General features: G+C 44.4%; 1 protein-coding gene across 1 annotated transcript in view; it reads left to right on the top strand.

Annotated features, from left to right (window-relative positions):
• The first annotated feature begins 2,284 nt into the window (after positions 1–2,284).
• vps54 (VPS54 subunit of GARP complex) overlaps positions 2,285–16,760 on the top strand; it is a 44,409-nt gene continuing 29,933 nt past the window's right edge. The window contains exons 1-4 of the mRNA XM_037689902.1: positions 2,285–2,368; positions 4,347–4,478; positions 5,843–6,228; positions 14,078–14,204. Of these exons, the coding sequence (XP_037545830.1) occupies positions 2,285–2,368; positions 4,347–4,478; positions 5,843–6,228; positions 14,078–14,204 (729 nt within the window). The remainder of the gene's footprint in view (positions 2,369–4,346; positions 4,479–5,842; positions 6,229–14,077; positions 14,205–16,760) is intronic.

The following is a 16,760-nucleotide window of genomic DNA, read 5'->3' as shown; positions in this document are numbered from 1 at the left end:
ATCATTACATTATGGAAAATAATGACCTTTATCACAATATGCTAATTGTTTTAGAAGAACCTTTATGTACGCCATAATATAGGCCAGTTTGTTTAGATACTCAAATTCATTCTCGGAGCACTCATAAGGAGTATACATGTTCAGTATGGTGATTGTTTTATCCCCACCACAGAACTCAAGTCCTATTGCCCAGTCAACATTCAGCCTGACCACTTTGATTTGCTGGTCAAGCTTCTTATGCCAAAGCACTGCAACACCACCAGGGATTCTGCCACGGAGTATCCCATCACAACAGTCAGTGGTGGATTCCCCTGCTCCATAGAATTCTTTATGAACAGTTTAACCTTTCTAAGTCCTGTCTAGACAGAAAAGTCTCCTGCACACGCAATTTATCACGTTTCTAAAAGTTTAACAACAAGGCAGCGAGATTTATCTGCTTCATCATGCCCAACACGCATTCCCCGTACATTATATAAAACCTGTTTCTTCCATCTCCATCTTCTAATATCTCCAAACTTCGCCCATCTCTCACTTTTGCTGATGCAGAGAAAATCGTCCATGCCTTTGTCTCCTCCAGGCTCGACTACTGCAACTCCTGTTTACTGTTTACTGGAATACCCGGCAAAAACCTTCAGAAGCTTCAATATATTCAAAACAGTGCAGCCAGGATCTTATTGAGAGCTCGTAAATTTGAACCAATTACACCCATTCTCCATAACCTCCATTGGCTTCCTGTCACCTACAGAATTCAGTACAAAATTGCTCTCATTACCCATCAGTGTTTAAACGGAACTTCACCAGATTATCTGAAGGACCTTCTTGCTCCATGTTCATCCACCCGGTCCCTACGATCACAGAACAGTCATCTCCTCCACCTTCTACAAACTAAATTAAGAACCATGGGAGATCGGGCATTCTGTGTGGCTGCCCCCCACCTCTGGAACTCCCTCCCTGACTATCTGAGAGCTCCACAATCATTGACTGACTTTAAAAAAGGCTTAAAGACTTTTCTTTTTAAGCAAGCCTCTTCTTCCTCCACATGATTGTATCATTGATTTTAGATGATTTTATTTTTGATTTTAGTAAATTTCATCACTGACTTTAGTTGATTTTATCATTGATTTTAGTTGATTTTTATCACAGATTTTAGTCGATTTTATCATTGATTTTAGTTGATTTTTATCATTGATTTTAGTTGATTTTTATCACTGATTTTAGTTGATTTTTATCATTGATTTTAGTTGATTTTATCACAGATTTTAGTTGATTTTTGTCATTGATTTTAGTTGATTTTATCTCAGATTTTAGTTGATTTTTATCACTGATTTTAATTGATTTTTATCACAGATTTTAGTTGATTTTTGTCATTGATTTTAGTTGATTTCATCACAGATTTTAGTTGATTTTGATCACTGATTTTAATTGATTTTTATAACAGATTTTAGTTGATTTTATCACTGACTTTAGTTGATTTTATCATTGATTTTAGTTGCACTCTGTAGCACTTTGAGATTTTTGTTAATGAAAAGTGCGTTACAAATTAAATTCATTATTATTATTATTATTATTATTATTATTATTATTATTATTATAACTGATACATTGGCTGAATTTTTTTTTTAGCTTTTCCCCCCAATAATCTCAGTAACCAGCTACTTTTAAACCTGTTTTAACACTTGAAATCTTGAAATGGTCTTCCTAACGTGCGTTCACATTTTCTATCCTCCACTATTCACCATAAAGTTTGCAAGAGTGTTATAAAAATATAAATTAAGAAACACTCTTCTCTGTTCATTGCTTAAACAATCAGTCACATATGGGGAAGGTCTAATTAGTTTTGACCACAGCAGAGTTTATTTTTCTTTGCAGAGAAGTAAAGATTTCAGACAAACATTTAATTTCATTGAGGACAACAAAGATAACGTTACTAACTGATGTATTTTACCTCTGTTAAATTTATTGTTCTGGATAAAGTTTTACAAGGCTACAGCCTATGCTAGGTTATGTACTGGTAAATATTAGCTTGCTAACTTGAGAGGCACGTAGCTAATGAAAAGCAGGTTGGAGGATTGAAGAGAATTTATTATTGTTAATGTATTTTACAGATCAGTTAAAATAAATTACCATGCTCTATTCAGCAAAATATACTACACAGTATTTAGTTGTTCCCTGTGTTGTCATGTGCAACACGGCCATGACTTGATAGTAGTCCTAATACGCCCAATACGCAATCCCCGTACATTATATGAACTGATATTAAGGTTCATGTTGTCTATGATCTACCATGCGCTTGCCTCTCTGGGAGCCTCGAAAGCTGTGCGCACAGCAGGTGCAGAGCTACATTCAGCCTCCCCTTCCATCACTTTGGGTACACTGACACTCACCCTCAGTTTGCGAGCCTCATAATACCGGCGCACATAAGTTCCCGCTGGCCAGAGTTGTGCGTTGTACAGTTCAGCTACTTGATCGCACTCTGCCATCACATGAAATGAACCAAATCTGTTATGTGTCAACGCCATTTTCTTGCAGGTCACAGATTTCCCCAGTTTTTCAATGAGATATGCGCGCAGAGTATCTGCATCTAGCTCCGGAGAAAACCTTGTAGCAAATTCACACCAGTTTGGTTTTAATCACTGGGATGTTTCCTTCTTCTCCGGTGCCAATTATTCCCCCTTTCTTCCGCAGCTCCTTTTTTGGGCAAACTTGCAGAGCAGGTTGTATCGGCCTGCTTGTGTTTACCTCTCTTTAACACAGTGCTCCACTCTGGAGGCTGTGGCGTTCACGATCTCACTCGGTCCTGGGACGCAATATTCGGAGTTTCCCAGTAGTACAGGAGCAGATGCTGTCACTTCCTGTGTCTCCCTCTGAATCACCCTCACCCTTACAGGGTCGTTGGCCCGTCCAGCATCTTCTTGGCCAGGTGCTGTGCTCACTTGTAGTTTTTCCAAAGCTGTCACTCGGAGCTCCATAGCTGCTGCAGACGTCGTCACGTTCTCATTCTCACATCTCTGATTATCCAGAGTTGCTCTCAGGTTAGTTATCTCCCAGCTCAGCTGTTGAACTCTGCTGAGTAGCGCAGATGCGTCCATATGTTCAAATCCAACAGGAGGTAATTCATCCAGATTGTGTGATACAAATCTGGGAATATTATTGCCACACTCAATCTTTGATATTATTGACGTCCTTCTGAGGCCCCTTGTGCTTTACACAGCGTGTTGAAGTTGGACACATTTCAAACAATATCCGCTTGGACTCTTCGATCCATTCAGAGGAGAAATTGTTTGACACCAGCAAAACAATTTCATCAGTTGCCATAGTTCTCATTTTAACAACAATAAAGTTCAAAAGCTCATCCTCAATTATTACTTTACCATCTGTTGTTCTGTACACACAGATTTCAGATTACAGAGCTGCAGTGTGTTGGTTTTTGACTTGGGGTGAGCTAAAACGAGTCCAAAGTGTAACAAGCCCTGCAGAGGTGACCCCACTTGATGAAGAGTTGGATTCGGGTCCAAAAAATCCGACCTGGCTCCAGCCCGTAGCCATCATTTCCAAACCCCACCCGATCAGACAAATTAACAGTAAATACAGGTCCAAACCCGAAAAAAACCTAACATTGTTACCAGCAAAGTCCATGTTCAATAATCCAGGTATACAATCCAACACTTTTCAGTCAGGTCGTCTGGACAGTTGTTTTTTTTTTTTTGTGCTGAAACGTTTCACCTTCACTCCAAAAAAAAACTGACCGCAACTGACATGACTGTCGACGAGGGAGAGGGCCAGCACCGGAGGAGGGGGGCGTGCCAAAGAGACCAGCACCAACTTAACTGGTTTGTTCCACTTTGGAGTAAGCTGTTTGGGGGAAGAATCAGTTTTGTGTTGTGTGTTTCCTTGACTGATGAAGCCTTCTGGATGGAAGGTGAAACGCTTCAGAAAAAAAAAAAAAACTGTCCAGATGACCTGACTGAAAATTGTTGGACCTAAAATTTTTAAATAAATACATTAGAACATTTATTATTCAAATTAAACATAAACTGTTTAAGGTGAGTTTTCTCATCTTTCCATGAGAGTAAAGATGAGCTGCAGGCATGCAGACTTGGTGGGAGGTGGGACGATTTGTTTAACTTAGAATAAGTTTAAAGTTTTCTGCATTTTAAGTAAGCACAAGTACATAATTAGATGTAAGCCATTTTAAGCAAGAAACAATGTCTTAGGGGGAAAAAGTGAATTTAAGTGAACAGAGATAATTTTAATTAATTCTAAAAGAAAGACTCAATGTTTAATCCAAGTGTTATTGTTCAGTTAGTCTTGGCTGAACTTTCTGCTGTTCTTTCTTGATTTTGCAGATTTTTATGAAGCCTGACTTTGCTTTGGAAGACCCGGCCACCTTCAGCACCGTCCTGCCCTGGTCTCACTTTCACAGTGCTGGAGGGAAGAGCAGCCGAGATGGAGCTTCCTCCAAACTGCTGCAGGAGAAGGTGAATCTCAGCTAAACACAGATCAGTCCAAACAGCACCGGAATGAGGTATTTGTTACTAAGTCCAGTGGGAGCAATGAACACAGTCCTAAACTCATTCACAGCTTTGATCTCCCTGAACATTTGAGTTTTAAAGTTACAAGGTGAAGGTCCAAGGTAAGTGTATCACAGCGTACCAGATTATATACCTCAGGTTCAAGGGACCTTTTTCCACTAATGCTGCTTTACCTTTGGTAAGTGTGGCTCCACTTGGTTCTTCTCAGGTGGAGGTGATTTGCCACCACAGTGGAGGCTGACCTGTTTCCCTGCTCTGTGGATGGGATCGTTACTGGTCTTTTTGTGTTTGAGCCACTCCACCTGTTGGGGTCGCTAATCATCCTGTAATCAGACTTGAATTTCTTTAGCTTATCTCGGCACTGCTTACAAGTCCACGTGTCATCCTTAAATGCACTCATTTTTTGTGGCACCGTCCATCAACACGATGAGGAAGTGGAGGTTCAGATCTAGTTTGCAGTTTTCCTGGGCAGGTCATCCAGTGATGAAGCTCATCTGGCCAATCAACAGCTGCTGTCTGGTGAAGCCAAAATCATCCCCTCAGAGCAGCGCGCTTGGAGCCACGAACACTGTGGTTTTATAAACCGAGTTGAGTAGGGGTGGGTACCGGTGCGGTGTGGTGCGGAGCTGAGGAGAGTTGAGAGCCATAAATGAAGAGCAGCGTTTCCCCTACCATTATACAAGCGGCGCGCTCTGCCCCGTTAACAGAACCATGCGCCCTGCCTATCAAACTGAACTGCACCCCCCCCCCCCCACCTGTCAGCACTGGTGTAACGCTAACCAGTATAGTGGCGCAATACAGGCGCGCTAGCTAAAAAGCTAATGGCAGCACACTCTGCCTCTTCCCTCATGCTGAACCCACATGCTGAAATCCCCCCCACCCCCCCACCCCCCACCCCCACACACACACATGCACATGCACGCTCGAGTACTGCCGGTATAAGCAGCACACAACTCTGCTGTCTCCCTCTCCCCCCAAAAAAATCACGGACGACATGAGTGCCCCGCCATGGCAAGTTATCCAGGAGAAACACTGAGGAGGGTTCTGTTGACGGTAGTTTTAATTTCAGAAGATTGTTGTTTCTCTCGTGTCTCAGTGATTTGTAATGTTGAAGTGTCTTGATGCAATCTAAAGGAAGTACAGGTAATTGATTTTAAATAATGTTTACTTTTGTATAAAATTTTTAAAAAAGTATTTGAACGTTCAAAAACATTAAAAATGAGCATCATTGTTATTAAGACTTAGCAGTGAAGAGTGAACACATTTGAAAGTGCAGATGTTAACCTGGTGTGACCTTGGCTATTCCTCAGCTCAGCCACTACCTGGATGTTGTGGAGGTCAGCATCGCTCGACAGATCTCGCTGCGTTCTGAGGCTTTCTTCCATGCCATGTCCTCCCAGCATGAGCTGCAGGACCGGCTGCAAGAGACGCAGCAGGCCGTGGCCGTTCTGCGGCGCCGAACCGCAGCCATGGACAGGGTCATGTGCCAGGGGCCTCTCTGGGCGCTCCGCTCGTCTTTGACTCGAAGCAACTACGTGAAGCTGCACAATAAGCTGAAGCTGATGGCGGCGGTGCATCAGACGCAGCCCACCGTGCAGCTGCTGCTCTCCACCTCGGAGTTTGTGGGAGCACTGGAGCTCATCTTCACCACCAAGGAGGTGCTGCAACAGGAGCTGCAGGGGATCCACAGCTTCAGGTACATGTACAACTTACACAGCATTTATTTGTCACCATGATCACTTCTCCCCTCTGGTCACACCCTGGATAAATGGTCAATGGACTGTACTTGTATAGCGCCTTTTTATCTTATTTCAAGATACTCAAAGCGCTTTACACTACAATCTGTGTCCTCATTTACCCATTCATACAGCACTCTACTAGATCTCTACAAAGCTAATTGAACAAACCATTCTAATGAGACTAATCAGTGCTTTAGATCACATTCATACACTGATGGGACACACATCAGAGGCTATGAGGGGTTCAGTGTCTTGCCCAGGGACACTTCAGCATGTGACTGCTGGTGGATTCGAACCCCCAACTTTCGCATTGGAGGACAACTGCTCTAACCGCTCAGCCACAGTCGATATTTCCAATCCATGATGCATGTCTGTGGTTGCGCTGCATGTTGGCTTCAAACTATGTAATGGATTTCCTGAACGGAGGCGTGTCTAATGAACCCAGAGTAATAAGACCCGCCTCACATTCAGGAAATCCATTTCATAGTTTGCAGCCAGCTACAACGTGCAGTAGCACTGTGGCTAACGGCTAACCAACTTTTCATTGAAACATGTCTGCTGTGTGGAAATATTTTACACTAGAAACACCGCAAAGCAAGACGGCAACGTGCAAAGTCTGCAGAGCCATAGCACCACATTAAACCGCGGTAAAGTTTGTTTTACGATGGACATTTGAGCTCTGGGGCTTCAGCGGTCTGTTATTTTTGTTCAGTCCAGAGAAGGCGGTCTGATTTCAGTCAGCCACGCTCAGTCTGACCCGCTCAGTCTGTCCGTGTCGGAGGAGGGACAGACTGAGCGCGGCTGACCGAAATCAGACTGCTTTCTCTGGACTGAACGAAAATAACAAATCGCTGAAGCCCCGGAGCTCGAATGTTTACCGTGAAGTTGCTAAACTTCATTGTAATTAATGACCAACCACTATCAGTTGTAGAAAACGTTGGTTACCTACTGTAACCCCAGATTCTATGAGTATAGGCGCAGCCCTTTAAGGCTATCGCTAGTGGGTTTATCCCTTCGCGTACAGCGCAGCACTGAAAACTTTAGTCCACGCCCACCTGCTGTGTGGGCCCCACCCCCGGTCTGTATAAATTACGGTGAGACCGGGCAATCGGCTCCCAAATAGCTTTTTTTCCCTTCATCCATTTAGGAACCAGTGAGGCCCAGAGCTTAAAGGGCTGCACCTATACTTATAGAATCTGGGGTTACAGTACGTAACCAACGTTCTATTTCGTATAGGCTTCGCCCTTTAAAGCTATCGCTAGTGGGTTAAAGGCGAAGCAGGATGTAGTCAATGCCTCACTGGGTCCATTCAGACACAAACATGAAGCACCTGCTCCACAAAAAACATTTAATCACTCAGCCTTCCGTATGCGTAATAACGCGCTGCATAATTACGCGCTTCATGCGCAGCAGCGCACCGGAGAAAAAAGATCTCTAATGAGGAAAAAAGGCTGAGATAACAGACCTGCTGCTGTGAATAGGAACAACGTAGGTTACAAATTGTAACAGTGTAACAATGAACAGAGCAGGCCAACAGCTACTCAGGATGAACAGATTAATAACAATAAAATCAGCAGTCATGAACTTGTGACTGATAATAAATATCTCACACTGCGACTACATGCAGGCAGGTGTGAGATCAAAAGTGAGGCTCCATAAAACAAATAATAATCATTCTGTCAGAACCCTGAGAACAGAATGGGTCATGTAGAAAGTAAAAACATCACGTAGATAAAAACGAATAAATGAACACGGCGATGACCAGGCAGCCGCCTTACAAATATCCTCCACTGTCATCCCTCCATGCAGAGCTGTGGAGGATGAAATCCCTCTGGTGGAATGCGCTCTGAAATTCTCTGGAGGATCCAGCCCAGATGAACTGTAAGCTTCAGAAATAGCCTCACACAACCAGTGTGAGAGGCGCTGGGTGGATAGAGGATGTCCTGAAGAGCTTTCCCTGTAATGCACGAACAGACGCTGAGAGCGGCGCAGTGTGGCTGTGCGAGTTACTTAACACGAAAACGCGCGCACGGAACAGAGGTGAAATGTTGCTTCCTCGTCAGAATTATGAGGAGGAGGATAAAACCCATCCAAGGTTATCACTCTCGATCTGAATGAGCTTGTGATACTTTAAGGAGTAAAAGCAGGATTAGGACACAGCACAGCTGAACTGCCGTCAGCTTGAATTCTGAGACATGAGGGAGCAACAGAGAGAGCAGACAAATCATTCACTCTCTTTGCCAACATCAGAGCTAACAGCAGGGCTGTTTTAAGTGAAACTTGATCTAAAGGCTCAAAAGGAGCTTTGATCAGTATGTGCAGGACCATCGTTAGGTCCCACTGTGGAGCTAGTGGACGTGACACAGGTCTGTGTCTCCGTACACCTTTCAGAATACTCTTCATTAGCGGGTGGTTAAAAACTGTTCTGTCACTGAAGCCCTCATGACAGGAAGAAATAGCTGCAGCATCAGTTTTAATTGTGTTGAACGCTAAATTTCTGTCCATCAGTTGCTACAGAAATGACAACACGCCACCTAGTGGGCATGAGATGGTCTCCATACCTTTCTCTGCGCACCAGCGCTGAAAAGCTGTCCACTTTGATGTGTACAGCGCTGTGGTGGAAGCAGCTCGTGCGCCCTGGATCGTACGCACCACATTCTGTGGAAGGCCCATCTTTTCTAAACGGATCCGTTCAGCGGCCAGACCCAAAGGAGCTGACCTGTTTCTGGGTAACTCCTGATCGCTCCTCCTGCCTGGAGGAGATCGTCCCCCCTCCACGGCAGTTTCTATGTCCGACCCGATATCAGTCGCTGCAGATTCGGGAACCATGGGGCGCTTATGCGCTCGAGAGCTACGAGGATGACCGACAACTCTTCTTCCCGAACCCGGTCCAGGGTCCGTCATATCAGTGGGAATGGAGGGAATGCATAAAGGAGCATTTTTGGCCACGGGCTGTGAGCGAAGGTGTTCACCCCTAACGGTTGGTCGTCCCGTGGGCTCAGTAAGAACCATAATTGACACTGGGCGTTCTCCCGTGTGGTGAACTGATCCACTGCTACTCGACCGAACCTGCTCCAAATCCAAGAGATCAGCTCGGGATGGAGGCTCCAGTCCCCGTGGCGGGGACCGCCTCTCAACATGATGTCCGCTTCCCTGTTCAGGACGCTGATGTACACTGCTCTGATAGAGAGTAAGTTTTTGTGTGCCCAACATAGCAGCTGTCTCGGGATGCGTAACAGTTGGGCTGAGCGCACACCTCCCTGGTGGTTTATGTAAGCTGCCGTCACTTTGTTGTCTGTGTGGATCAGAACATGCTGATCCCGCAGCAAGGGAGCAAAATGCTGAGTCACGTTCCAAACCCTGTGAAGTTCTAGCACATTTATGTGAAGTGACGTGGTCTGGCCACTGTGCTCCCACTGCCTGGGACAGACACTTTCTTCCCTAACTTGACAAGGACACATCTGTGAAAACTGAGACGTGTGTTGTAGACCTGCTGATGGGAACTCCCCATGACAGAATGAGGGGGTTTCCCCAGTGATTCAGATCGGTTCTCACGGAGGGGGGCACAGAGATCATCTGCCTCTTCTGGCAGACAGGATCTATGTGCAGGCGGGCAAACTATCTCTGAAGGCATCTCATGTGAAGCAGGCCCAGCGGAACCACAACGTGAGCCGATGACATCATCCCCAGGAGTCGCATGACAGACAGTGCTGTCACTATGCTGCAAAGTTTGACACGGTGGAGCTGAGCTGACAGAGCTTCGGCTCTTGGCTATGATAAACTGGCTCTCATTGTGGTTGAGTTTAGCTCCACTCCCAGATAAACAATCATCTGGGACGGGGGAGCGGAACTTTTTTCCCAGTTTATAGAAAACCCCAGGTTTAGCAGATGTAACGCTAGCGTTTTGGAATGTGCATCTGCTTTCTGCCTGGACTGATCTAATAAAAGTAGATCATCCAGATAAAAAATAATTCTCATTCCTGCCATGTATAATGGCTGCAGAGCTGTCTCCATGCATTTTGAGAACATGCGTGGGACCAGGGAATAACCGAACGGTAGCCTGTTGTACTGATATCCCCTGAAAGGAGAAACGCAGGAATTTCTTGTGTTTCGGAATGATGGGAATTTGAAAATATGCACCCTTCAGATCTATGGAGGTGAACCAGTCGTTGTGGTGAACGTTCTCCAGCAGCTGTTTGATAGTCAGCATGTGGAATTGTCTCTTCATGATCGATTTGTTGAACATGGACACGTCAAGAATGGGTCTCATTCCTCCGGGTTTTTTTGGAACCACGAAGTAGCGGGAGTAAAACCCTGTGTTTTCCTCTCTGTTGGGAACTCTGGAAATTATATTTTTCATCAGGAGTTCTTGAACTTCTGACTGGAGAGACAAGCTCTGTTCTGGGGATGATAAAACAATCGCTATAATCCCTCTGAACGGTGGGGGTTGAGCTGCGAACTGCAGCGTGTGACCCCTGCTGATCATACGGTCCATCCATTTGTCCAGGGAACACACTTGCTGCCACTCTGAGTAACGCTCGGGGAGTGAGCACACATTTTTATGTTATGTTTCTCATGGACGTCAGCCAAGCTAGAGCCTCTACCACCGTCTCCCTCTTCGGAGATTCTCCGAGGGGGACCCAAGGGGGGCTCCGACAGAAAGGGCTGTATGTGTGCCTCTGTGCTGAGCCCAGGGTGCGGTCTCGCGTTAGAGCTGAGGTGAGCCGGCGCACACTGAGAGGAGGCGTGAATGCTTTTTTGGGTGAGACGCCATTTCGGTGGGGACTGCAGCTGTCGTGGAGAAACACGTTTACTCCCGCTGCGTGGCGAGTGGGCAGAAACAGCAGAAAATAAAACGGGCTCTGACTGAGAGCGAGGGATTTTCCCGGACTTGGTCTGCTGAAAACCATCATTTTTAGCTGACGTGGCAGACGAGTGTTTTGTGAGATTTACCGAGCTGCGGTGTCATTTAAAACGCAGTTTAGAGGTTACCGGCTCGTTCTGTGTGGGGAATGTGTGAAGAGGCAGCTGTGAGATCAGTTGATCTGACAGTCAGGCTGCAATCAGATGAAACTTTACTCTAAGATATGTTTTTGTTTTATTTCAAAACGCACATCAAAAACACACACATTCCCCTCAAGGAGCTGTTCCCTGGTGGAGGGGCCGGTGGAAGAGCGGAGCGTGAAGTCGCTGCCACAGCTGTGGCGCACCTCTGCTGCTGTCGCTGGCCATGGCGGTCCCTCCAGCGGCCAGAGGAGTGGGAGGAGGACTGTGACGTCACCAGATAGTGTACCGTCTCTGAGACCTCCTCGGTCCTATGCGATTTCTCAAGTATGGTCCTGAAGTTGGCCCCGAACAGCGCCTCTGGGGTGATGGGGCCCTCCAGCAGGTCCCTCTGCAGTCTCTCGGACATGGGTGGCGAGCGGCGGAGCCTGGTGGTCCTCTGGATCACGGTCATCCAAACGGCGATGCGGGACAGACAAACTGCAGAGGTGGTGCACAGGTTGAGGATAATAATAATAATAATGCGTTTTATTTGTCAGCACCTTTCAAAACACCCAAGGACACTTCACAGCATTAAAAACACAGTATTAAACAATATAAAATAATAAAATAATAAAGGATGACGTCGGCGGCTTTACAGAGGGAGCTCTTGTCTCCTCTGGCAGGTCTGCTTGCTCCAGCCTCTTCGAAATGCTGAAGGCCAGCAGGGCGACTTTGTTGTTGTTTGCCGCGGCCGCCTGGAATGAGCACTGATGAGCTCTGTTGGTGAGCTTTGTAATGGTCTGGTCGTGCTTCCCTGGAGGGATAGGTCGCTGGTCCATCCTGGAAGCCTTTGCCCCGAACACCTCCGCAAAGCTTGGCTGCAGAGGGGGAACCGAGGGAAAACTCCGCTCTGTAAAGCCCTCCACTCTGGTGATGGGGGTGAAGGTGAAGACGGGCGCCTTCAGCTTGCCGGGCCCAGCTGCAGCCTTGTTCCAGTATGATGTCACAGCTGGAAAGTGGGGCCAGATGGGGGCAGGGCGACGAGCCGGGGCGGAGCCAAACCTTCCCGCCAGATCATCCGATTGGGGCCGAGGGAGGAGAAGGACGGAAAGTCCCTTTGTAATGGACTGTACTTATACAGCACCTTTCTATCTTATTTCAAAATACTCAAAGCGCTTTAGACTACAATCTGTGTCCTCATTTACTCATTCATACAGCACTCTACTAGATCTCTACAAAGCTAATTGAACAAAAATCATTCTATTGAGACTAATCAGTGTCAACTTTGTGTCAACAACCTCCTGGATTATGCCGGGCAGTTCCAAGAGGAGGGCACCGACGGCTGGGAGCAAAGTGGTCGCCGACATAGGAAGACCCGAGGTGGCTGAGCAACCGCTCGGCCGTCCATCTTCCGTCACTACGCTCTCCAGGAGGGAGGGGCAGCGGGGCTGCTGCCAGCATCGCCTTTTTCTGAGGAATTGTCCGATTCACTGCGTCGAAATGCGTTAGAAAAGGCGATGGCGTCGTCCAGCGAGTAGCGGCCCGCCACGAAAAAACACTCCTCGGCACTTACCTTGAACAAGGCTGCTCGTCTCTACTTCTCCTCGGGAGGGAGGAGCTCACAGGGACGGCAGGAGGTGGCGAGGTCGGCATGGTGGGGACCCAGGCATCTTTCGCAGATGTTGCTGAACATCTTTTTCTTCTTTGTTCTTCTGAAAGTGCTTGCTGGCTGAAGAAAAAATGGGAGCTGATTGTCTGGTCTCACCGTAATTTATACGGACCAAGGGTGGGCGTGGACTGAAGTTTTCAGTGCTGTGCTGCGCGCGAAGGGATAAACCCACTAGCGATAGCCTTAAAGGGCGAAGCTTATACAAAATAGAATGAAGGATTTCGCAGCTTGATACTTGCAGCCAAGATATTGTTTACCCTCAAGGAGATATTTATCAGTACAATTAGTAGACAATCAAAAAAAGCATATAAATTGAAAATTACAATAAAATTATATTTAAAAAAAACGAAACAAAAACAGCTACATTATAAAGCGATTTAAAATTCTAAAAACAGAAACACGTTTGTGTTGGTTTATGCCATGAACTTAGCAGATGTTTAAAGCCATTTAATCACTTTAATATCCATTTTAAAGCTAGGAATTAAAAAAAACAAACAAAAAAAAACATGTTTTGTGTTAGCGGGATTTAATTCTAACTTTGAAACTTATCCAACATTAATAAAACACCTCATGTTGCCTTTTTGGACATGCATATATTTGTACAAATTGTACTTGCCTGTAGAGAGGAGATTATTACATCCTCGTATAAAATCAATTATGATGATGATATCGTAACGGGATTGGTATCAGCCAATATCCATATTTAGGTATCGGGATTGGATCGGAAGTTACAAAATGTGGATCGGTGCATCCCTAGTTTTGAATTGTGTGCAACAATCCACTAAAGTGCATGTTAGCATGTGAAACAAATGCAGCCTACAGCTGGCATGCTGTGGAGGCTTACAACCTGCTAATTGATGAACAGTGACTTGTTGGGATCCAATGTTTCTGTTTTAAAAGCAGAACAGCAGAGAAGAAGTAAATAGTCTGACCAATAAGTACTCCGACGTTAGATCAGTAAATAATCTGATTCCAAACTGTTTTGCCACTTTTGTGCCATAAGGCCTCAGTTCAGAAGGTGCATCTAAAACTCAGTGAATAGAAGTTAAGGTACAACAGCTGCAGCAGCTGCAACATCAAGAGTGAAACACTTATTTCCTGTGTGTGTGTGTGTGTGTGTGTGTGTGTGTGTGTGTGTGTGTGTCCCTCAGACATCTGGGCTCCCAGCTGTGTGAGCTGGAGAAGCTGATCGACAAAATGATGGTGGAGGACTTCAGCATGTACGCCCGCAGCGATCTGAACCGGAGTCTGAAGGAGGAGCCTCAAGTGCTGGAGAAGGTCTGTACAACTCACAGCCCTGCTGTTCTCATGGTGTTTATTCAGATTGTGTGTTTTGCCCTACATGTTCACACAAACTTGTTCCATCAGTTCTTCTTGTGTAGGAAACCAAATGAGCTAGTTTGTTTTTGGGGAAAAAAAAGGATTAGATGCATTTAATCTGTCACTGACTGTGTTTTACACGAACTCTAACATGTAAAACAAAACTTAAATGCTCCGGAGAGCCAGGTGAATTTTCAGTCGACAACACAAGACTGTATTATATTCAATAAATGTTCTACTGTCTCAGTTCCAAATATTACTCACAAACAAAATTAGTCATGAGAAGGGCAGGATATTATGACATCCAGATGCAGTAATGAATTTCTTAATGACTCAGATGCATGTTAGGCTAATTGCTAATTCTAAAATTGTCCCCAAGTGACTGACTACTGACATTTCATACTCTCAATCACCTTAACTACCTCACTAATATCCATAATGTGCAATACAATTGTGTAATACTTGTATTTTTTTAACTTTCATTATTATATCTATATTGCGTTACATTTTTTATATTTTTAGTATGTTTAATGTGTGTTTTCTTAAGGCGTGTTTTTGCACTGGAAAAAGGAGTGGCTCTTAATTTCATTGTACTGCGTATAATGACAATAAAGGCATTCTGATTCTGATTCTGAAATGTGAGAAAGTGAAAGGTTGTTTAATAATAATGTGTTATGTATTGTCATCACTGTATGTTCCCATACAATGGTGAAATTGTATCTCTGCTTTTAACCCATCCACCACCAGGTGGAGCAGGGGGCAGCTATGGAAAGCACCTGGGGAGCAACTGGGGATAAGGTGTTCTGCTCAGAGACACCACTGCAATGACAAGGGATCGAACCTAGAACCTTTGGGTCCCGAGTCGGCTGCCCTGCCCCTACACCATCTCGGCCCTTGTCTCTGTGTCCCTGTGATGGACATGTGACCTCTCTAGGGTGTCCCCCACCTCTCGCACAGTGACTGCTGGATATGGGCACCCGTGACTCCTATGCATATATGTACATAAGTAGTCGGTGTTTGAGTCAAAGTATATGTAATTAGTCAGAGCTGCAGTACTTACAGATTTATTCTGTTTCATTAGTGTTTATTTCACAATTGTGTTCAAAGCTCTGCAGAAAGATCACATAAATATAATTATCTGCATACTTTGTTGATTTGTGATACAGTAATTACTCAGACATTCATCCATCCATTCGTTTTCTTTACCCGCCTTTTTCTGTTTCGGTCGTGAGGTCATTGTGCGAGAGATGGGGGACATCCTGGACAGGTCGCTTGCAAGTCTGATCTGGCATTCATTCGTTAAAAACACAAAGTGTTGGACAGAACACAGCACAGAGGGTATCTAATGGAAGTTGAAGGCCAACTGGATAGAACCAGACGTTAACCAGGACTCTCTGAGACCCATTAGTTTAAAAATTGGGACATTTAGTGTGCTAAAATCTAAATTAAAATCAGATAAGAGTCTGTGCAATAATCTTCTGGATCTACTTGAAAGCTGATAAAAGATGTGTGTGATTCTGTGCATCTTATTTATTCTTGTTCTTGTCACGTCTTGTCTGTTCACACTGAAACTTGGGAGATCTGCTTCTGGAGCTGGATGAAAAACTTCAAACGTGATTAAAAAGACTAAAGTCTACTAACAGTTCTATTTGTGTACTTGCATGACTACAGTCAACTGTATATGGTATTTACTGGAGGCTGTACTTACCACAGGTCCACAAACCAAATGCTGCGTCATCAAAGGTGACCACACACACAGCTGACAATCAATAATCTATTTGCATTAAATAGATCCTTCTAATCACATCTGCAGCTGAAATCACACATAAGATCATGAATGTTGATTAAACTTGCATGGAAATAATTTAAGTAATCGCTCTGATTTGAGTGAAGTTGCTGCTTTTGGAAAACCAGGTGCTGTCTGATGATTGTTTTCTGTAGAGTTTATTGAAACAAATGGAGATAATTGGTGTCTAAACACTAATTATTAAAGGAAAATATTTTAATGAGCTTGTCAAGTCTAATAAAAACATCTCAACAAATGAAATGGATTTTTCTAAGCTATCAGAGGCATCATGAGACGTATCATGCGCTTTACTAATAAAGTTTTTACGTACAAAAGTAAACCCTCATTTTAGTCTATTAGAAATGCATATACCTGTTTTGAGATTAGTAATCTGAACAATTAAATCTTGGGAAGTTTAATATTTTACATAATTTAGATAGATGTGTAGCTTTGATTACACTTGATTATGCTTCTTTGGTCCAACTAATCACAGATTTAATCAAGGCTGCTTTTTTTTTTTTTTTTACAAGATACTCAGTTCTTTCCAGTATATTAACAAATCTTTAATTCTAAATGATGATTAAAACTCTTTGCTCTGTTTGACTCATGTCGAAGACCACGCAAATGGAAACGTGTCAGGAGGCAGAGGTAGAAGAAGAAAGTCAGGAATATAGGACTGAGGCTGGTAACTCTAAATATGGGGACACTGACAGTCAAAGGTAGAGAGC

This window comes from Nematolebias whitei, chromosome 16, assembly GCF_014905685.2.
Source record: "Nematolebias whitei isolate Nwh7 chromosome 16, NemWhi1, whole genome shotgun sequence".
NCBI classification, from domain to species: Eukaryota; Metazoa; Chordata; class Actinopteri; order Cyprinodontiformes; family Rivulidae; genus Nematolebias; species Nematolebias whitei.
This window is presented reverse-complemented; position numbering and strand designations above follow the sequence as displayed.